We start from the raw sequence: 23,943 nt of genomic DNA, 5'->3' as shown, positions 1-23,943 counted from the left end.
GGACCTGTGTGTATAGGTGACAACACTGAAGGCATGGGAGACTAGTTTGTTGACAGTGCGTATTTATGGGACATTTAACTGTAAACATGTTAAGAAGGTAATACCAAGAGATCTAAGAGAATGAGAGCGTGTGCTCTCTTTCCTCCTTCCTTCTATTTTAAAAGAAAGTTAAAATACTTTACTACCTCGGAGTCCTCATAAAAAAATCCTGTCTCATAGGGGTTGATTGACTACCTAAAAAGAAATTGCCTGACTATAAAGGAATGTACAAGGTATGATCAAAATATATGGTTAATGTTAAATGTTTAAAAAATCATTGCAGCAAAAGTCACATTGCCATTAATCTCTCTTAAAGTATGGCCCTTGCTTCAAACACATTTATTCCTTGAAGCAATTCTGGAAGTCTTCCTTGTCTTTTACAGGCGTGATTTTAAAAAAATATGTGATGTGTTCAAGGCAAGGGGCAGTATTTTGATGGATGTCATTCTTTTACTGTATTTTTGGATCATAGTGTGTGTGTATAGATAGTGATTACAGATGCTTTTGTTTCTAGATTTGGGGTTGCTTTTTAGTTTAATACACTTTTATTAATTTTTTTAGGGAAATTACTCCCATTCTGATTGCAGTTCTCTTCTATTTCTACTAATAATGACTTGTGTTTTAAGTTCATAAATAGGTCATTAGTAATGTGGAAAGTCAGCTTGCTTGCTTCTTTCTTTTTCCTTTGCATTTTAAAATAGGGTTTCACTATGTATTACAGGTTGACTTGAACTTAGTATATGGCCCAGCTGGCCTGAACTCTCAAAAATCTTCCTGCCCCATCCTCTCAAAGTACTGGGCTGATAGGTGTGCATAAGAATGCCCAGTTTAAAGTAATTTTCTTTATGTTACATTTGCATATATGTGACATTTTAAAAAAATCTCTTTATTTTCAATTTTCATTTTTTTATGTGATCTTCCTTAGTATCTCCTGTCAATACTATGTGTTATATTTTTTGTATTGGAAGAACTTTACATGGTCAACTTTGTGTAAATTACTATTTAATATACTAAAACTATAAATTAAATATTAGGCTGTCAGTAGATTTAATAGATTTTGTCACATAAATCAAGTGATTTTATATGAAATAGGGATAATTCTTTGTAATGTTCAATTAACTCAAAAGTTTAGTTCAAACTCTAATTGTGCAGCTGACTTAGTCCTTTGAAGAAAGTCTCTGTTATTTTCAAAACACTATTGTCTGCAGAAAGGCCTCCCTCTTTCTTAGGTTCTCAGAATTGCAGTTGACTTACCTGTTTGACTTGCCCTAGGGTAGCTATGTCACCAGTGTTACCCTCGGTTACACTAAACCACCCCAGGAATTTCTCTGTACCTTCACTCCTGGAGGTAGACCTTTCATGCATCCACGTCTTTTGGCTTATCTTAGAGTGTGCTGTCTCTTTCATTTGGAGGTCCAACTAACACATGATCCAGGACCTGAATTAGTGTGGTCCTTAGTAGTAATAGATCATGAGGGCTTTATGAACCTATGCTTTTCGCCTGGGTTTTGCCCTGGTGAGAACAGTGTTTCTTCACTACCACCTTCTTTACTTGCTATTCAGTGCATTTCCCTGAAATAATACATCCCTTAAGCATTATGTCAAAGTTTTATTCATCATAATAGTGACGCTTCATTTTTAAAAATATGTAATTTCCAGTTGTAGGGTCTGATATATGTTGAAGGGATCCTGAATCTCTTACTTGTGATAAAAACACATTTACATTCATTTTTCTTTTGTAAAGTAATATATTGAGGTGAAATTCATATAAAACACAATTAACCATTATATATTTAACAATTAGTAAGTTGTAGCACATTCACAGTGTTTTACAACCATCACCCTTTGTTTAGTTCAAAAAATTTCCAACATTATACCACCATTTACTTATCCATTCACTTATTGGTGGACATTTGGATTGTTTATTTCGAATAAACATATAATTGTGACAGTATACACACACACACATATACTTTTTTCAATAATTTTTGATGTAGAATAAGCAGTTAGAAGTGTTGAGTGATCTGATAACTTATGTGAAGTTTGATTTTGTTAATATTTTGGAAGGAATCAACTTTTTCTGTTCTCTGTTTCATTTGTGCTTACTATTTATTATTTCTTTTCTTTTGGTAGCTTTGTGCCTCAGTAACTTTCTTTTTTCTAATTCCTTACTGTGAAACATTGGATTATTAATTTTGACAGCTTTTATTCTTTATTGCTTTCTAATTTTATTTCATTGAGTGATTTGTATGAGGTCAGTGTTTCAAAACTTACTGAGTCTTTTGTTCTGTTATGTCACATTTGGTTCCCAAAAAAGTAATAAGAACTGTGGGAGCAACAAAACCCAAAATGTGTAATTGTCATTGTACAAAAGAGAGGAAAAGAAAGTGCTCTAAACGATATAACTGCATGTATATTTAAGTGTATAAGATAGAAAATGATATCACTGAGTTTTATTGGATCATTGAACAGAACTGTTTGCAATCTCACTGTTGGAATGTCCACTTTATAAGCTTTAATTTTGTAACTTGAACAATTATTTCTAAGATGACAGTATGTAATCCATTAACTAGTGATTTCCTACTGTTTATTTTTTTCTGTAAATCTGTATAACTTGTACCCTTTCTCTGCTTTTTTTTCTTTTTCTCCTTAAATAAAATTTAAAAAAAAAATTGACTGAGTCTTGTTTATGACCTAACATATGCTGTATCTCAGAGAACGTCCATTTGAGAAAAAAGTCTACTTTTCTCATAGTGTCTCTTCCTGCACTTTAGAACCAACAAACATAATAAATAATTTGCTAAAATAATGTGTGCTCTACTCTGGAATCAGGGACCATGGGCCCATTCTGGTTACTCGGACTGCTGAGCTAAGGAGGGTTGAAGCAATGGGAAGCAAGAATATACAAAGCTTTCCTACCCTGTAAAAGTTACCTCTTTTTGATTCAGCATTCACATGGCTGCTGTAAACTTTTAGCTATTTTTAGAATTCTGAACATTTCTACCTGTTTACTTTTCAATGTTTTTTGAAGGGATAAAGAGCTTGGAGTTTACTATTATTCTGAGGTCCAACACTCTTTACTCACATTTTCTTTCTTTCTTTCTTTTTAATGTTTTATTTTAAAGAGAATAAAACCAAGGAAAACAAAACAATAAAACCAATGAAAGTAAACTAGTATAAATGATATAAGACTTCAAAACCTTAAGAAATCAGCAATAATTATTATAATGCCTTTTATTGTCTTCAAAATAGCTGCAGATACCTTTGGACATAGTAAAAATTGAACAGAACAGGATAGAGTAGAAACAGTAAAAACAATGAATGCAACAACGGACTTCAAAATAAGCTAATAGTAAATCCAAAATGGCTACCCTGATATGTCGTGCTATCTTTGAAATAGCTGCTCATGCCATCAGATTTAACATAAACAAAACAAAAGAGAATAAAACCTAACCCATGAAAACATTTTGGTTTCCAGCTGGAGACACCTCCTAGTGAGCCCCTACCCACTGCTGCAGTGCAGGCCTTAAGCAGTGCTCAATGACAGAGGCTTGGGTGTGGCGCTCCTTTTCAGGCCGGGATCACCTTGCGAGGCCTGGTTCTCTCTCTCCCTGCAATCCGTGAATTCTTACATTTTCTAAAATTTTATTTTATTTTATTTTGTATCACTGGACATGGGATCTATCTTCTTAATATTTTTTAGTATAAAATATAGTATTGTTGCCAATACATGAACTATTGCACAGAAGATCTAGAGCTTACTTATCTTAGCTGAAACCCCACCCATTTATTAGCAACTACTCATTTTTTCTCCCCTTTATTTATTTTCATAATCCACTTATGTTTCTGACTACCATTTGGTAATCACTTTTTGAATGGTTTTATTCGTATTTCTGTTACCTTTACCTACAGGCAGAGGTGTTAGCATTTTGGGTAAATCACTTACTAAATTGCAGCATTGGTTTACTCTTTATAAATTGAAAATCCTCCCTTTATTCCTCTCTTTCCTGCTTAATGGGCTTCTTATGAAAATCAAACAAGGAAATGAATAGTTTTTAAAATCACATTGAAAGTAATGTTCTAATCTATTGGTAACATTAATCGATGTCTTATTTTCTATTGACTAAAATACAAATTATCATGAGTCATTAAGTAGAAATAAGTTAAACAAGGAGCTTTGTGAATCTATTCTGTATGCCACGTTTTATCAGCAAATTATGGTTAGAGCAGAACATGCATACTTTTTGGATCACTGCAGTTTAAAATGATTGCCTTTGAGCAAAGAAAGAGAACAAGCTAGGCAGAAACCCACATCATCAAACTTCTTTCAGACTTTTGCAATCAAATCAGAGTTAAACATTGCTATTCCTATACTCTTCTAACTATAATATTGAAACATAAAATGTTAAAATTGTATAGTTAATTTTCTTTCTCATAGATGATCATTCTTAATTTTCCATTTGCTTTTACTTGTATGAATTTGCATGTTCTGATCCAAGACCCAATGATATTCCACCAGCCATCCTAATGTATTACTTTTTAAAGAAGAAAACACAATGATAAACATGACATGGATTTTAGGCATATTTTTATGAAATTTATTTTTGATTATAGCATATGGTTGCTTTTGTTCTTTAAAAGCCTCCTTACATGCAAATTAAGTGTATAATTTTTGGGAAACAAGAGGTATAGATCCTTACATTGCTTTTAAGCAATGTCAAAGGTACTATCTATATTGTTCTCCTGAAATACTAAAAAATTCTTGTGCACAAATATTTTTGTACTTTTAACTACTGATGGTTCATTGTGTTGACTGCCTAAATGATGTTATTGTATGTAAAAGTACAGAATTATGTCTTAGGCATTATTTGGTGTCTCCATGCAGGAGTGTTCACCAATACAACTAAATAAACATATTCATGCATATATTGCTGGTTATAATGCTTTTAATTTTTTCGGAAAGATGCCAAGAAGGAGAATAGCTGGGTCAAGTGGAACTTCTGGTCCTAGTTTTTTGAGGACTCTTTACACTGATTTCCACGGTGGTTGTACTAGTTTACACTACCACCAACAGTGAACAAACGTTCTTTTTCCCCCACAGCCCACCAGCCTTTGTTACTGGTTGATTTCTTAATAATTGCCTTTTTTCATGTATTTATTTGCCCTTTTTATTTCTTCATCTGAGAAGTGTCTGTTCATTTCAGATGACCAGTGTTGGTCTGAGTCTTTAAATTTGGACCGTCTAATGTTTTTCAGTCTTTCATATGTTTTAGCTATAAGTCTTTTGAGGTCCCATTTGCTATATTTTTTTCCCACTTTGTGGATTGTCTTTTCACTATGTTGATGATTTCTTTTGTTGTGCAAAAGCTTTTTAATAAAGTTAGATCCAACTAGTTGATTCTTTGTATTAATTCCTGTGCAATCTAGTTTTTGTTAATGAAGTCTCTGCCAATACCTATGACTTCAGGATTTTTACCTATTTTCTCTTCCAGTAGATTTAGTGTTTCCTGATCTTTGATCACTTTGACTTTAGTTTAGTGCATAGTGATAGACATGGATCTAGTTTTAGTTTTCATAATGTGGAAAGCCAGTTTTTCTAGCACCATTTGTTAAAGAGACTGTCTTTCTTCCAGTGAGCATGATTAGCCCCTGTGTCAAAGCTAAGCTGGTTGATTGTGTTTGGAGTTTTGTCTACATCTTCTATTCTGTTCCACTGATCCTCACATCTGAGCCCCCCACCCCACCCAATACTGTGTTGATTTTATCACAGTAGCTTTATAGTATAATACCAAGTCAGGAATTGTGATGCCCCCTGAGTTACCTTTGTTGCTGCAAATTGCTTTTGCTATTCTAGGTCTGTTCTTGTTCCCAATGAATTTTAGGAATGTTTTCTCTAATTCTGTGAGGTATGGTAGAATTGGGATTGCATCAAATCTGTATAATAATTTTGAGAGTATGGCCATTTTCACTGTTGGTTCTTGCTATCCTTGAGCAAGTAATGTCTTTCTGTTTTCTGATACCCTCTTTGATCTCCTTTTTCAGAGTGCTGTAATTTTCAAAACATAGATCTTCTACTTTGTTAAATTGATTTCTAAGTATTTCACTTTTTGTATGCCATTGTGGAAGGTGTGGTTTCCCCAGTTTCTCTCTCTCTCCCTCTCCCTCTGTTACATGTATACAGGAATGCTGTTGATTTTCAATTATATATTCAGCAATGCTATTGAATTTGGTTATTAAATCTAGAAGCCTTTTGGGTCTTCTATTTAGAGTATTATGTTATCTGCAAATAATGATAATTTAACTCTTTCCTTTCTTATCTTTATTCCTTTTATTTGTCTCACTTGCCTGCTTTGGCTAAAGTTTTCAGAACTGACTGAAGAAGAATGATGACAGTGCATGTACTTGTCTTGTTCCTGATTTTAAAATGAAAGCTTTCAGTTTTTGTCCATTAGTATGATGTTGGCTGTTGGTTTGGCATAAATGGCTTTTATAAGATTGAGGTAAAGATTCTGATTTTCAGCAAGATTTTTTTGAGGGGCTCAGAAATGAGTGTTGGACTTCATCAGACACTTTCTGCATCTATTGAAATGGTGGTATATTTTGTCCTTGTTGATATGGTGTGTTACATTTATTGATTAGCATATGTTAAATCATCCCTGCATCTCTGGGATGAATTGAACTTGCTAAGGATGTGTAATTATCTTGATGATTTGCTGCACTCTGTTGGCCAGTATCTTCTTGAGGATTTTTACATCTGTGTTCATTAACGGGATTGGCTTATAGTTGTCTCTTTTGCTTCAATCCTTTCCTGGTTTTGGTATGAGAGTAATTCTTGCGTCTAGGCATGAATTTGGAAATATTGCTTCTTTTTCAATTTCGTTAAAGAGTGTAGTAGTGGCAATGTAATAAAATTGGTCTTCTCTAAATTTTTTCTAAATTTTTTAAGAATTCCACAGTGAATCTGTGGTCCTGGGCTTCTCTTTGTTCATAGCTTTTTAATTACATCTACAATTTCATTAATTAATACTGGTTTAATTAGAATTTTTACATCCTTTTGATTTCAGCTTTGGTAATTCATATGTATATAAGAATCTGTCCATTTCTTCTATATTTCCTGTCTTATGAGAATACAGGTTCTCAAATTATGTATTGATGATCTTCTGGATTTTTGCAGGATCTGTTGTGATTTCATCCTTTTCATTCCTAATGTATGGATTTCAGTCTTTTTTTGATAAGGTTGGCTAAGGATTTGTTGATTTTATCTTTCAAAGACCAACTCTGATTCATTGATTCTCCATATTTTTTTAAATGTCAATTGAATTAATTTCTGCTCTGATCTTTATAATTTCTTCCCTTGTAGGAGCTTTTGCTTTTGACTTGCTCTTTTTTAAAAAGTTTGAGTTTCAACAGGTAGGTTATTTATTTCAGCTCACTTTGTTTTTCTGGTGTGGGTATTCACCAGAAATTTCTATTGTAGGACCACTTTCCCTGTGTCCTGTGTTCCAGTGTGTTGTATTGGCATTATTGATAATTGTAGAAACTAATTTCTTTTTTAATTTCATCTGTCATCCACTGGTTGTTCAGGAGAGTTTTATTTAATTTCCATGTGTATATGAAGTTTTCATAGTTTCTTTCACCATGGATTTCCAATTTCATTACACTGTGCATGATATGCATGAGATTATTTCAGTTCCCGTATATTTACTTAAGGTTATTCTCTGATCTAGTGTCTGGTCTATTTTAGAGAATGGCCCATGTGCAACTGAGAAGAATATATATTCTGATGTTTGGGGGTGGAACACCATGAACATCTACTAAGTCCATTTGCTCAAAAGTTTGATTGAGTTTGATACTTCTTTGTTGATTTTTTGTATAATTGCTCTATTTGTGACACTGAGGTATTGAGATTTCTCCACGACAATGATATTAGTGCTTATTTGATTTTACATATTATTATTTGTTTTATATAGTTGGGTGCACTGGTATTTGGTACATACATATTTATGTTTATTATCTCTTCCTCTTGGATTATTCCCTTTTCAAGAATGTAATGACCTTCTTTATCTCTCTTAATCTATTTTGGAGTGGATTCCACTTTGTCTCCAAATACAATCTGCTTTCTTCTGGGTTCCTATCACATGTAGTATTATTTTCCTTCCTTTTACTTTTAGTCTTGTTGAATTAAACATCTTTCTTATATGAAGCATATTGTTGGATCTTGCTTCTTGATCTATTCTGCCAGTCTGTTTCTTTTGATTGGAGAATTGATGGTTTAGAACTGAGCTTTATTGACTTATCATTGTCTTGTTACTTTCCTATGGCTCATTCCATTTTTTCTACCTCTATTTAATTGCTTGTCTTGCCAGGTGGATTGGGCTTTGTGGAGTTATAGTCTTTGTTATCTCTTTCTATAATATGCTTCGGAACTTTTTGGAGTACTGGTTTAGTGGCCATGAATTTCCTCAGGTGTTCTTTTTCATGAAACTATCTTATTTCTCCATCTATTTTGAATGATAGTCTTGCAGGGTACATCAATCTGGATATGAGGTTGTTTTCTTTTAGGGCTCGAAGTTCTTCACTCCAAACTCTCCTTGACTTGATGGCTTGTGTTGAGAAGTCTGTTGTGATTTTGATCAGCTTTCCTTTATAGAGATTTGTTTCTTTTCTCTAACAGCTTTCAATATTCTGTTCTTGTCTTGAATTTCTGGAATCTTGATTTTATATTCATTTGGTATAGATTTGTTTGTTAATGGCTAAATGGAGTGTTGTATGCCTCTCTTACTTGTATGTCCAATTCTTTTCCATGCTTGGGAAGCTTTTGCTATGACTTCTGTGAACAGGCTTTTTATGTCACTTGTCCTATCTCCTGCTTTTTCATTGACACTGATCAATCTTACATTATTCTTTTTGGTGTCATTTCGCAGCTGTTGGATTGGTTTTTTATGGTTCCTTGCTGTTTTTAAGAAATTTTTTTTCATGATCGGTAACTATAATTCTGGCTTCTATATCTTAGAGGGATGATATAAGAAAGCTGAATTTTTAACTACAAGGTGTTTTTATTGTACTTTGAAACAGGCTCTATAAAATTAAACTAATGATTTTGGGAAAGAAGTTATATGAAACTTAATAGAATGTGTTTTTATTTAAAATATTCATATATGTGTCATTGCCAAAAAAATGCATTCTGGAAGTAAAATAACATACTTAAAATAATGTTATAATTTTTTAAATAAAGGGAAAGTGTTGTTTTTACACATGAAGTTTTTAGTCCAAATAGTATTTAACCAATTAAGCAGCTGGTCTATTAAACCATTCCAGAAAAGCTTCAGTTTTAGTTGTATTAGCAATTACTTCTAATAATAGACATATATTTTTTTTTCTTCTAAGGTGATGTTGCAGCTTTGAGAGTACCAGTTTTTTGTGAGGTTAAGTATTTAAAGAATACTTTTTAAAAACTTGAAATTGTTAAGCATTAAGCTACAACTCTTGGGCATTTTTCTTTTTTATTTTAAAAAGGATAAAACAGTAAACCAATCAAAACAAACTAGTATAAGAGGTACAGGCCTAAAAATATTACAAAATCAACAATAGTTACCATAATGCCTTTTAATGTCTTCAAAATAGCTGCAGATACCTTCGGACATAGTAAAAAATCTAATAGAACAGAATAGAACAAATAAATACAAAACAATGAATGCAACAAAGGACTTCAAAACAGGCCTATAGTAAATCCAAAATTGCTCCCATAATATATCTTGTTTTCTTTCAAATAGGTGTTCCTGCAGTTGAATTTGACATAATGAAACGAAACAAAAGAGAGTAAAATTGAATCCAATAAAACAATTTAAGATAATGGACTTCTAAAACAAGACCACAGGGAATCAGTGTTAGGCTACAACTCTTGGGGATTTTTCATATCTTACTGCTCTAGTTATTGGTCTCTTGAAGTAGTTATTTTATGAACCTGTTTTTATTTGTTGGAAAATACACTTTTCCATAATTATTTTATTCAGCTGGTTTATCTCTTTGCTTGTTATTGATTTAGAGATTTATCTAAGTTGTTGACATTATTTAGATTCCAGTGTATGAAATAGAGCCTTTGAAGAGAAAGTTCTTTTAATGGGAAAACAAATGTATTACAAAATCTTTAGTTTTGAATGTGTTCAATCCTGTTTGAATTTCTTGGGTTTTCTTGTGCATAGTTGTATTCCATAATAGTGTTTATCTTTCAGTATAAAACTGGCTAATATAGTGAAATTCTGCTTGTAAAATAGGATCAATTAAAATAGTACAATTTTCAAATATATATTTAAGAAAATTCAAATATTTACATTTTAAATACAGTCATTTTGCACTACAGATTATACCCTATCTGTGTTGTTATAGACGTATTCTAATTTCCAGGAAACCTTCCTGTCCGTCTCAGCAACTGATGTACAACCTTTCTTCCATCCAGTTCTCTTTCATTTTCTTCCACAGCTTCAGTTTATTCTAACTCTTTTCATATCTTCTCTTTATTTGCCACTCATTATTATGACCACATTTTATATCTTAACTAACAGAAACCTAATTTAATTGTTAAGTTTCTAATTCTTCTGTCTAGAAATTAGGAGAATCTTCTTAAAAATGATGACTGTTTAATGAGTAAATATTGATCTTGCTATCAAGTAGGAAACCTATCTAGTAGGAAATTTTTACATTTACTAATGTTCGTAGTATGTACGAGAAAGGTAGCGATATCATGGTTTGTGAATTTAGAGAAGAAAAGAAGTCTATTTTCCTCAACAATCTAGAAGAGGTAAAATCTAAAATAGCTGTTAAGTACTTGGAACACAGAGAAATACAGAGTAATATATAAAGAAATATAATGCCTGGCATCCAGAATTGACAGATGTAATTTTCAAGTCTAGAGCTAATATTTCTCCTCCTTCTCACCAAAAGAAAGACTAGAAAATTTACTAACCTCAGACTTCATAGTTTTCTTGTTGTTCTGTCACCAGTTTATTTTTCTGTTGTTCACTTGTTGAGCTCACCTGTGCTTCTTTTATCCTGATCATCCAGTTCATGAAGTCTCTCTTTAGTGGTTCTTGTACATTCTCTTTTTTATAATTCTTTTTAGCTTAGCAGTATCTGTGTATCTCCTTATCTAGGTAAATATATATCTTTTAAATTCACCAATTTTCTCTCCATCTGTGGATAATCTTCTTAGCTTGAACTTGGACAAGTTCTTTTCATTCAAAGAATTTTTTTCTTTTAAAAAATGCCTATTCTGAATGAATTGACTTTTCATGCCTAGTGATACTAATTCCTTTCCTCATCACCTTTGTCATTAAATATACTTCTTTTAAAGTTTCTTTCCGATTACTCTTTTATCTGTGGTTTTGGTTATGTGAGTTTTCTGTTACATCTGTCCCTTTTTAGTGGTAGTTACCTGCAGGCCTTGGATTGTGGAGGTGTACTACTATATTCACATTTGCTTCCAGGTTCTATGGGCTTTTACTGTACCAATTGTTATTCTTAATTTCTTGGGGGTAGAGCAACCTTGGGGACTTTGATGTCAAATATGTAATGTCTTTTCCTTCTCCATCTCTAGTTGGATAACAAGTTTTCTTATAATGTTCTTGTGATTATCTCCGGGCTAGTAAGTAGAATTTTTTTCCCCTATAATTTGTTTTATAAATGTGATAGTATTTTGTAGATCTAAGTGTAGTATGCATGGAGATGACCTCAGTTGCAGCTTGTAGTATATATGTAACATTTCTGTGTTGGAAAGGAAAACTTCTTATATCTGTTCAGAATTGACTGACTGGCATTTGAGCCATGGCTTTGGAAGACAGCCAGTGTTAGGGGCCTTCACAGAGCATTCCAAGAAAGTGAAACACCACGAGCAAAGATATGAAATGGGTAGCATGATGCTTTAATAAAGAATAATAGAAAACCTCACAGTTGACTTTGGCTTAAGTTCAGGATACATGGGGATGATTAATGGGAAATATTTGGAAAGGGGGATTGGAATCAAGGGAAGTAGGCTTTGAATGGTAAGCTAAAGAAGTTGTACTTTGTTCTTCATACAGCAGGGAGCCAATGAATATCTGCTTATATGAGTGTCATACAGAGCTTTCCCTGGTAGAATTAATTCAGCAACTGTGGATAGATTGAAATAGAGAGACTATGTGAGCAGATGATTATCAATAATGAAGATCCAAAATAAAATGACAATAATAGCAATAAAGATGATATGTGGAATAAGAGGCGAGAAAAGCAGAAATAATGTAACAACTTAACTTTTGAAAAAACTTACTAGGATGTGCACAGTAATTGTGAAATATAAATCTATATATGTATGTCTGTAAATTTATTGCATATATGTAGGTAAGTAGTAAAATTTTTCCATATATCTTTAAAATGTATTATTGGCACTGTTGAGTTACTCTATTTCTCATAAAAGATTAACAAATAGGACTGTCCTTATCCTTTGAATTCTGTACATGGATCTTTGTAATTGGGTTAAATGAAAGGAAGGAAGAAAAAGGGCAATAGTGTGGTTGTCCGAATAGATGGGGGAGAAGAATGAAGGCACAGGGTTGAGAAAAGACAAGGGTATACTAATTAGCAGAGGGTACAACACTTGGGAATTTGGTCTGTGAAAGGCTTATCCCTTGTGAAAGCATATATTTTATTAATAGTACCAAAGAGCCAAACAGAAGATATATGTACAGGGACTCTATATGTCATTGCATGTTTTGTACCAAATGCTTTCTCCATCTTACTTAATCTTTTTCATTTTAATCTTCTAAATATTATAAGGAATTATTGTCTGTTTCACAGAATCAAAACTTCAAAAGTAAAAGTGCTTTTAAAAATCGTGTTGAATCCAGGAAAGCTTCAAACCCAAGCATATCTGTTTCCAAAGCCTCTGCTTTTTCTACTTACACACAATATCTTCATGCGGTTCAGGACAAACAAAAAGTGAGAAAGAAGTGGTACAGAAGAGAAGACCAAGATCTATAGTTACTTTAGAGAGTCTACTATCTGCAGAAAACAAAACCAATGGCAAGAGTTTGTGTTCTATAAATTTAGGAGGATGCTTAACTAGGGAAGGAGTTTGGTTATTCCACTCAGACTACTAATTTAAGATTAACCACAGAGAGCTGAGCATGTTTCACTGTGGTAAAGCTAGAAATGTGCAACACTGTAACTCGTGAGTTTTTCAGCTTGATAGAGCTCATTGACCACTTGGCTTACTTCATTTTAGTCCAGCCCAGCCTCAAACTTGAAAGTGATCCTGCCGCATTCTTGGGATTGTAGGCATGTGCCATCACACACAGATTAGCAGTTTCTGTAAGTTCATCCATGATGTCTCAAATGACAGGTTTTCCTTTTCTGAGGCTTGAGGGTGTCAAGAACTCTCTCTCTTTCTCTCTCTGTCTCTCTCTCTCTGCATTTTCAATCCATTACCCATTTACCCAGTAATGGACACTGTGTTGATTCCATTTTCCATATCTTGACTATTGTGAATAATGCTACAGTTCGTATGAGAGGGCAGATGTCTCTTCAGCGTACTAAAATCATTTCCTTTGTATCTATACTTAGAAGTGGGTCATACGGTAGTTTTACTTTTAATTTTTGAGGAACCTCCATACTGTTTTCCATAATGACTGTAATAATTTATATTTCCACCAACAGTGTGCATAGGTTCTCTGTTCTCCAGTCTTACCAACAGTTACCATTTAGATAGTAACCATTCTGACAGATTTAAGTTGAGTCCTCATTGTGATTTTAATTTACATCTCCCTCATGATTCGTTTTAATTGAAAATTTTCACATACTAGCAGGCCATTTGCACATCTTTTGAAAAATAGCTTTTCATGTCTGTGCTTTTTTATTTATTTTGAGACAGTGTCACTGTGTAGTACAGGCTGGCCCTGAGTTCACTATGTAGCCCAGGCTGGCCTTGAAATCACAGTGATCCTCCTGCCTCAGCCTCCAAAGTGCTGAGATTATTGGTATACACCGCCATACCTGGCCTGTAGGTTTTTTTTCTTTTTTTTAATTTGGCTATTTTACTACTGATTTGAGTTCCTTGTATATTTTGGATATTGACTCATTGTTAGATATATAGTTTGCAGCCATCTTCTCCCATTTTATAATTGTATCTTCCATCTATTGATTGTTGTCTTTGATGTGTAGAAGATTTTGTTTGATGTAGCCCCATTTTTGCTTCTGTTACCTGTTGTTTCAGGGCCTTACACACAAAAATCATTACTCAGACCAATATCAAGGCTTTTTACTTATGTTTTCTCCTGGCAGTTTTTCAGTTTCAAATTTTATGTTTGTCTTTGATCCATTTTGAGTTGAGTTTACTATGCGGTATAAAAGTAAAGATCCATTCTTATTTATGTGGATATTCAGTTCTCTCTGTGCCACTGCTAGACTTTCTTCCCATTGCATGTTCTTACACCTTTGCATAATGGGTCCATTGACTATGTCTGCTTGGATTTATTTCTGGACTCTGAATTCTATTCCATTGGTCTTTTTGTTTCTATGTCGGGGGCTATTTTATTATAATTTTCTAGTGCATTTCAAGATTATGTAGTATTCACTTCCAGTTTTCATTTTGGTCAAGATTTGGTTGGCTTTCACGATCTTTTGTTCTGTTCAAATTTTAGAGTTCTTCTATCTGTTTCTATGAAAAATGTCAGGATTTTTATGAGAACTGTGAATTAGTAAAACTAGCATTCAGTAGAATTGGATAATGATTTTGTAGATCATTTTGGGTCATATGACATTTTAATATGGGTTAAGAAATGTTCAAAGTTTGATATTTATTTATTTATCTGTTTTACTTTACAATGGCACAAAAGTGGTGTACATTTCATGGAAATGACTTGTATGTTGATTTTAATCTTTTCTGCACTAGTGATATAGAATGTATATTATCTCATACTGCTGTGCAGCAGTTGAGAGTGCAGTGTTCAGGCAGCCTTTCAGACAGAACTGGCATACTGCAGTGTGATGGGCTGCTGAGCTGTGCTGCTCAGTAGATTAGGTAAAATAAATATGCATTCAGCTTGTGTCAGAGGGGTTTTTAGGCTGTAACTCCATTGCAGGTGAGGAGCATCTGTTTAAATTTTTACATTCTGTGAATAAAGGGTATTGTGTTTACTTGTGTCTTCAATTTCTTTGTCAATATTTTATAAAGATCTTGAACTCCAGCATGTGTTATTGGTTGATTTCTTGATGATAGCCATTATTTCTGAAGTGAGATGGAATCTCAGTGTTGCTCTGATTTCCATCTCTCAAATGACCAGTGATGTTGAGTATTTTTTCACATTTTTTTGACCTTTTTACTTCTTCATCTGAGAAGTGTATAATTCAGTTCAGAAGCCCACTTTGGATTAGATCTTTAACTTTGGGGAATACAATTTTTTAATTCTTTTTATATTCTAGATATTACTTCTGTGATGAACAACTCTTCCCCCACACTGTGGGTTTTTTCTTCACTCTGTTTTGGTTTCTCTTGCTGTGTGAAAGCTTTTTAATAAGATAAGATCTTCATTGTTGTTTTTAATGATAGTCCCTGTGCATTTTGGGTTTATTTGTAAACTCTTTGCTTACACTGATGTAGTCAAGAGTTCTATCTATTCTCTCTTCCAGCAGATTTAGTGTTTGAGAAACAGAACCTTTCTGAAGGAAGATACCCAATCAAATCTAGTTTCATAACAATGTAGAGGATATACCAGGGCAGATGAACTGTGGTACAGTGGGGCAAAGCTACAGGGCATGTGATAAAGCCAAGCATAACACACATGGAGAAGAGCCCATGTGTTCTTAAGTATGAGAAATTACATTGAGAGAGAGGCAGCATATTCATATAACTTGTAGGACATTGTTTTTCTTCTATTTCATTATCAGGCTTTGCTGCTACTTTCTTACTGGTCTAATTTATAAACTAAAGTTTATATCATAAGCATGTATGTATGTACATGAAAAACAATATATAAAGGGTTTGGTATCTGCAGTTTCAGGTGTCCATTCAGGGATCTTGGAACAATTTCTCCTGTTGATAAGGATCCTAAAATTAGTGAAACATACAATAATCTTTTGAGATAAATATCTTTTGATTTTGAGAAGTACTTCTGAGATTTATGGAAAATCATAAGGGCTGTTGGCTACTATTTAGTATTTATTTTCATGGCCCTATTCAGATAGTTTTATAGCACCTGCTTCCTGAGATATTTGTTTGTATTATATAGACAGCCTATTCTTAGAAGCTGTCAGTTAAGAGACCCAGCAACATCAACAATATTGTTCATAGACTATGTTACCCATGAGTGGCTATATCCTCTATGTGTTGTGTAGTTCACACTCAAATCAAGGATGTATTATTGGTATTATGTAATTAATTTCCAGTAATAGTACTCTATCTCAAAATACCTTATCTACACTTTGATAGCAATAAATTGCAGAGTTTACTCCATCTATAGATTGGAAAGGCTTATCTGAACAATCGATATTCAGTTATTGAGTATGAGTACAATAATTCATGTTGTATACTTGGACACTATGTGGTTTTTAAGTATCTTAAGTCTGAACTTTGATTTTTGGATGGTTTTAGCATCTTTTGTAATTGTTCGTTCTATTCCCAATAAATACGAAATCAGCATCAATAATTAGTATATTCATTTTGTGCTGTCACCTGCTGGTTAGATAATAAAGTCAAGAGTAATATGATTGTGGAAATCTGTGACATTTTTCACTGCAGTAACAATAAGCCATGTGTTTTGTAACCAAACTGCTCTCATAGTTATAGACAATATATCTGAATTAGAATGCCATTCCTCCTGTATCTTGGAATATATGATTATTTCTTCTCCTCTTTAGATGGTTTGTCTGTTATTCTGATACAGTCACTAGGGTGGAACACCCAAGTGCTAACCTTAGTTCTCAGTGTTTCTTATTTTTAGTGAAAGTCCTCTGAGCATCCTATTGCTTTACTTATTTTTAAATCTCACTGAGATAGAGTTTAGTGTGTGTTACAAGTCTCCTCTAGCTTTGGCTGAACTTCTTACTAGAGCTCTTGGTTTTGACAGCTGGAGTCAACTGACTAATCTCTCTTAATGTTATGAATTTTGTGGGTTGGGACACATACTTTTGGAACTATTCCGTTTAATGCATGGCATCATTAAATACAGTCTTTAAAAAAATGGGCACCTTGAACCTGTAACAGTGGCATGACTCAGATTGCCTGAACTCCAGGAGTTTGAGGCCAGCCTGAGTAACATTGTAAGTCCTTATCTCAAAAAAGAAACAAAATCCTTGTTTAAAAAAAAAAGCCTTAGTCTTTAGAGTTCACTACCTTGCTTAGTTTGAACCAGTCTAAGTTTTTAGCTCTAGGGACTGCTAATTTGAAGTAATAAAAACTAATATGAACTTCACATTTTCATTACAATTTAAATTCTAAGAATTTTAGATTCTGAAGCTAGTGTGCCATCATAAACAGGTTAAGACTGGAGGGAAGAGTGCTGCCTCTTGGTATGGAGTGACAACACTTGTCCTCTCTGCTCCTAGCTGAGAGTCCAAAGCATTGTTGAATAGCACTAAAATGAGCTGAGTGTAAGACTTTAGCCAGATGGTCAATATAGAGCTTTTAAAGCAAGGGAAATGGTGAAAGCAATCTCAGAGGCACTCTCTTTGTTAAAGAACTGAGAAAACACAGTCTTTCTGAAGTTAAGTGTAAATTATACCACCTTCTTTAGGAGTAAAAGCTTCTAAATATAACCAGGAAAAAAAAAAAAAAAAAAAAAAACCACGACAGCATAGTAATCAAAGTTCAGGAACAGACTTTCAAGTGTGGTGTTCTACTGCCTAATTCTCTCTCCTTTCCTCTCAGAATTCATTGCTTTTTATTCCCCTTCTCTGGAGTCTATTTAAAGGAATTTTGATATGCAAGGGCAAAGGAAGTCAGCGTTAGGGCATAAATTAGGACATCCGACGCCTTTTGTACAAGAATTATCTTAAACATGCTTTTGAAAACAATCAGCCTTATTAAGAAAGTAATTGAAGGTATGATTTTTAAAAATCTTAGTTTAGTCTACTTTCAGTAAAAATAAGGATACAGGTACCAAAATAAACAAACCTCTTTTCTTTCCTGGTTTCTGCTTATAAGATTTACACATATTTAAAATAAACCTACGAGAAACAGAAATAGTGTCCTGGGATTGGCAAAAATAGTCAGAGCAATTACCTCCAGGCTCCAAAATCCAACTGAGCTTGACTTTTGGAAATAAATTTGGCCAATACTTTTTTCTCATTCTGTTATGTAAAGGTGTATATGAAATGATACTGACCTCTGGCATAAACCCAGGAATCCTACTCTGTGATGTATGTGTAGTAGTCATGAAAGAACTAAAATAACACAGATGTGGATAAAAGTGAAAAAAAGTAGGCACAACACTGAATTCTTATTGTGTGGTTTCAGTGTGGCAGATCCTTTAAAAATACTTTGGCATACCACAATAATTATAGGGTTTGAGACATTGAGTTCAGATGCTTGAAAAATTAAAATCCACAACTAAATAAGAGTTTACTGTGTTTTTAAAAATTAGAAATTGTATAGTTTCCATGGTGAAAATAATTTGAAATACTTAACATAATATTTTTGTGCACCAAAGCAATATAAATAGTAAGAACTTAAAGACTTACAGACATGTTTAATGTAAATGACTGCTAGAAAGGAAGTACATTTGTTTTTAGTTCTATGCAAAGAAATTTTAATTGACTTGATTTTGGCAGTGAGAATCATACAACTTAGCATTAATAAGTCAAATTTTAAAATATTTGCGCATTGCTTTGCATTATGACTGCTGAAGAAATACTGTTTTCAAACACCAATGAATCATTTTAGATAAACTTTATAAAATACATTTATGGTCTCAATGAGTATGACTATTACATTTTACCTATAAAAGCTGAACTGTTTTATATACTCCTTATGGAAACAGTGCACAGTCATAAATTAAAAGATGCAACTGTTTTGGATATTTTACTGGTGGTCTTGTGTTTTCCTGCCAGCAGTGCAGCTGTTTCAGGTTTCTCGGGTTAACATATAAAATTGTATGCGCACTGCAAGTTTATGCTGCAGTTGCCAAGCCAGAGATGGTGTGACTCAACTTTCCCAGAAGTGAGCTATACCACAATGCAACAAGTCAAAACAGTTGCACAGTGGTTTGGATTACAGCTATGAAGACCAATTCTTACTTGTGATAGTTGGTTTCTTAGAGTTGACAAACATGATTTTGTGGTGCTTAGAGTCCATAATGAGTGAGAAGCCATCAGAGTTTACACAAATTATGCTTTTCTCTTGAGGATCTGAGGAAAGATGAGGGTGGCACAACATCATTTGGTGTGTGGATAAAATTAACTAGATATTGTCCTGGGAGTGGGACATTTCATTCCCAAATTATGTGTAAAAATATCAGTAACTTATTATTTGTATGATTCTCAGTGAAACCAGATTGATTTGTAGACTTTTAAGTGACTCAGTACTCATTTCCTATACATCAGAATCTTAACAGTTGATCTTTTATTATGTTCTGAGAAATAATGAGCAGATAACTTTGACCATGTGGTAGGTTTGGTGAATCCCTATTGAAATCCTAAGGACATAAAAGTTCTGTCTAGAGTTTGGCAATCACTAGTCAATAATGGTAGACTCCAAAGTGGGTTGCATGCTAGGAGGGCATGACATAAAATAGACTGTGGAGAGAAATTATTAAAGCTTCCAATCAATAATATTATTTCAAAGTTGGATGTTCTGTGGTATATGCCTGTAATTCCAGCACTCAGGAGACTGAGGCAAGAGAATTGCCATGAATTTGGACCAAATAGTGAGTTCAAGGCCAGCCTCTACTACATAGCAAGACCCTGACTCCAAAAAAGTTTTTTTAAATAGTAACTTTCATTCTTTAAATTTTCTATTTACATGTATTTTATGTTTACTATATTAGTATATGTATATAATTATACATGATATGTATAGCATATAGAATATTAGCATAATATTCCAACTTCATAAAGTTTGGAGATGCATGTGAAAATATTTTATGCTGCTATAGATACTCTACCAAAATAATTCTAGATGGTAGCTCAATAAATATTAATTTCCTTCCTCTTTCCCTTTTCCCATTTCAGCCTGGGCTAAAAGTAAAGAATTGTGTTAACACCTTGATTTGTGGCAATCTGAATAAATTATAGCCGATTCTAGGAGGTTAGGTTGGCTTTTATTTTAACCACTTTTTCTGTTTGGTCTCTTATCTTGCCATGTATTTTTTAATCACACAAAATTATTAAACATGGATACAGTTGACAAACTGACTTGTTATGTTAGGTATAATAAATTGCTCATGCGTTAACATCTTGACACACAGGAAGTTTGAATGAATGAGTGGAAAATGTTCCAAGTTATTAAAACATTCTGTTACCTGATTTATTCATTTGCCATAACCATAATTCTAAAGTAGGTGAAGCAGCTTCACTTCCTGAGACCTGAAGAAACAATGTGGTTTCTTAAACCAGGCATTAAAGCAAAGCTGAAAATATTTGTGTTTCAGCAACATTGGTAGCAATGTGAAAAAGTTGTCCCTCACTGGCTAGGATTGTCCTATATTTTAAAGGGCTATTTGTCTACTTTTAGCAAGGTAGAAACTTTCAGTTGCTAAAAAGCTGTATGTATGATTGAAGAAAACTTGTCTCTCTTACACTGTCTTTTGAGATCAATTCAGAAAACTCTATTTGAGATATTATTTTGAACTCAAACTCAGAAATTCCTTGGACTTATCATTTTCTAAGATTTCCTTTCCTAGAAGGAAGGAGACAATATACTTTTGGAATATTGAAGTACTTTTAAAGTAATAAGTATACTCTCTCCTCTCCCTTATTTGCTTAAGATTTTTAGGGGTCTGATCAAAAGTTTATATGTAAATACTACTATAATAATAATGTGATATTATGTATTTTTAAAATATGCCAAGGAGAGAATTAAGTGCCCAAACGATGGCTAACAAATCAGTCCTAAAGACTAAAAGACTGAACACTTTAATAGCAAGTATTTTGAAATTCCTTCAGAACTGTTTTTAGACCTTCCTATAATTTACTTTGTAATTTAGCACTAATTTAGGTACTTCATTTAGGCACTACAGTTGGCATGTTTCCTTTTGAAAGGTAATAATCCATTAATAAAAGCCTGAACATCTCAATCTCAGAATTCCTCTCTAAAATTGAAGTCAGTTTTACCCTTGCTTTGAAAAATGTTACCAATGTGTATGTATGTGCTTTGTACTTCATGGCTACACTTCTGTTTTGTTTTAGATATTTAAACCACGTCAGAGCTGCGTCTCCACAAGACCTCGCCGGAGGCTATACTTCTTCTCTGGCTTGTCACAGAGCACTGCAGGATGCATTCAGTGGGCTGTTCTGGCAGCCCAGTTAACCTTGATTTCACCATTTATAAGATTTGGACCTTGAAGCTCAATCAGGGGACTAGAGAAGTAAAACAAACTTGTAAAAATTAATAGCCATATGCAACTGCACAACAGTACTGTCTTTCACACCTGTGCTAACATATTTATGCAGAGAAAATTTCAGAACTAAGATGAAAAATACATGGGATACATGTTTGTGAAAAGGATTTATTTTTTATATTTTTTTCCTGAGCCAGATTGAAGCAATGAGCCTAATCTGATGGAAGAGAAGAATAAATAATCCATCTATGTATGTTTAAGGTTGACAGACTTGTTAAATCTTTTTAAAAATAAAGCTAGACTTTATAGTACATTTTGTGGTTTTTCTCTTATTACAGTGTTTTACTTGAACACATTTTAAAATGCCATTTTGATTACAACATTTAGTGTTAATATCCAGCTCTATTATTTCTTCCCATAAAACTCCTTTTTTTCCTAATGTCTTCTGAACACCAGTCCAGACAAGTGGATATATTTCTTTCTACCAGCAGGTCACAACAGGTAAAACCTGACTTGTGATAATGTCACTCCCTCAATTTTAAGGACTTAGTGCCAGTTTTGAGCAGGAAGAAGTGAGGCAAACCTTGATCAAGGTGTTATGGTTCCCAGCTGTGAGGCAAACGCAGGATAAACCAGAGCACAGCATTAACCTGCTTTATTGACAAATTCAAAGAAGCAAGTTAATAAAATTTAATACTTAAATGGCACCTTTCACCTCCAACGTGAGTTCATTTTATGATGAAATGTTGGGAGACTGGAAAAGGTACATTTTAAGTGAAATATCCCTGTGCAGTAAGTTGCAGGCTCTGATGTAGTAAGCCTTTGAAACTTCAAAGGCTTTATTGTAATGAGGGTTTTGCTTAGTTTGGATGTGGATAGGCTGGATATATTTGTAGTATCGCAGGTTTGTGTGAGTTTTTACATTGGTCAATGGATATGGGACACAATTTCTGAAGCAAATTAAAGGATTTCCTATGAAATTTCCATCCCAACAGATGTTAGTTTTATAGATGGAACATTGTGTGAACCTAGACTTGTGGTTATGTTATGGTGGAATAGCCACATGTAACAAATCCATCTTACTTTGTTAATTAAGAGATTAAATTCAGGAACACATCTTCACCTTTACATTTCTTTCTTTGGTAACCCAAGGCAGAATAATTGACTAGACCACAATCCTATATGTAAAACACCAAAATTAGAACACAGGTTCCTTTTTAATCTAAGTCCATTTCTAGTTATACTCTACCAGGGTGCATATCTTCTTCCTTAAAAATCTAAGTATTCCTCATTGAAGATTTAAATTTTAAATATAATCTGTAAATCTGTTCAAATAGTGAAAATTTTGAACTTTCACTTGAGGCTCTGCTACAGTCAACTGCAAAAATAATGTATTTAAAGAGAATGAACTTTACCTTTTGAAGGCTTTTAGTACTTATTTTGAGTTCACCTTAAGAATTGTTACCTGAAGATTAAAGATTATCAAATGACAACAAACAGAAATATTGTTTTTTTCCAAGCCTTTTAAGTGATTTCCTGAGACAAAACTTTATCAGCTTTTCATCTACGTGAATCAAGTCTTTTAGCATTTTATAACACTAGTTCAGAAATAGTATTAACTATTGTTTACCTGTGTGCTTGGCACTGATTCATGCCTTGTATATTATCTTAAAACAATACTATTATTTTCCCTACTTTTAACAGATTGACAAGTAGATGTTGAGTATGTAACTAGCTAGGAGTCAATACAATTTAAAAATAGAGCTGGAATCTTGTTGGGGCTTTGTTGTTTTTTTTTTTTTTTTTTTTTTTTGTACTGAGGATCGAACTCACGACCTTATGCTTGCCAGGCAGGTGCTTATACCACTGAGCTAAACCGTTGAGTAGAGCTGGGATTTGAATCCAGAGTTTCAGGCTCCAGAGTTCATGCCATAGAAATAACTGCCAAACTTAGGAACAACAGCTATGCTAAAACCAGATCTAGGTAGTCCAACCTCTTAAGACTTTCAGGAAATTTTTTTCCTGAATCTTAGAGCACATATATAGATCTTTATGGAACAAAAATGACATCAACTCAGTGAAAATAATTTTAAAATTCAATTAAGGTAGCAGATAACTGTCAAAAAGTTAATAAAATTAAAAAGTTGCATCAGTGAGCTTTCTAGGTGTCATTTTCTAGTGAATTAATCAACAGTTCATTTGCTAGGTATTATATCTAAAAGTTTAGGTGGATCTAGATTTATAGTAAAGTAATTATGTACTCACTTCTCCCAAGGGAAAAGGCTAAATATTAATTGAAGCATGTAAGTATTTTACGTATAGAATATCTTTTCTAATTAAAGGACAACTTCGTGGAAGCAAGTCTTATAAGAACATTACTTAT

At 33.4% G+C, this 23,943-nt stretch overlaps 1 protein-coding gene across 1 annotated transcript in view; it reads left to right on the top strand.

The window, feature by feature from the left end:
- Mnat1 (MNAT1 component of CDK activating kinase) overlaps positions 1 to 21,871 on the top strand; it is a 212,638-nt gene extending 190,767 nt beyond the window's left edge. The window contains exon 8 of the mRNA XM_003472515.5: positions 21,409 to 21,871. Coding sequence (XP_003472563.1) covers positions 21,409 to 21,529 — 121 coding nt within the window. The 3' untranslated portion in view covers positions 21,530 to 21,871. The remainder of the gene's footprint in view (positions 1 to 21,408) is intronic.
- The last annotated feature ends 2,072 nt before the right edge of the window (positions 21,872 to 23,943 follow it).

This window comes from Cavia porcellus, unplaced genomic scaffold, assembly GCF_034190915.1.
Source record: "Cavia porcellus strain 051 isolate PalLab524CR breed Dunkin Hartley unplaced genomic scaffold, mCavPor4.1 scaffold_31, whole genome shotgun sequence".
Taxonomy (NCBI): domain Eukaryota; kingdom Metazoa; phylum Chordata; class Mammalia; order Rodentia; family Caviidae; genus Cavia; species Cavia porcellus.
Note: the sequence above shows the minus strand (reverse complement) of the source record. Positions and strands in the feature narration are given on the sequence as shown.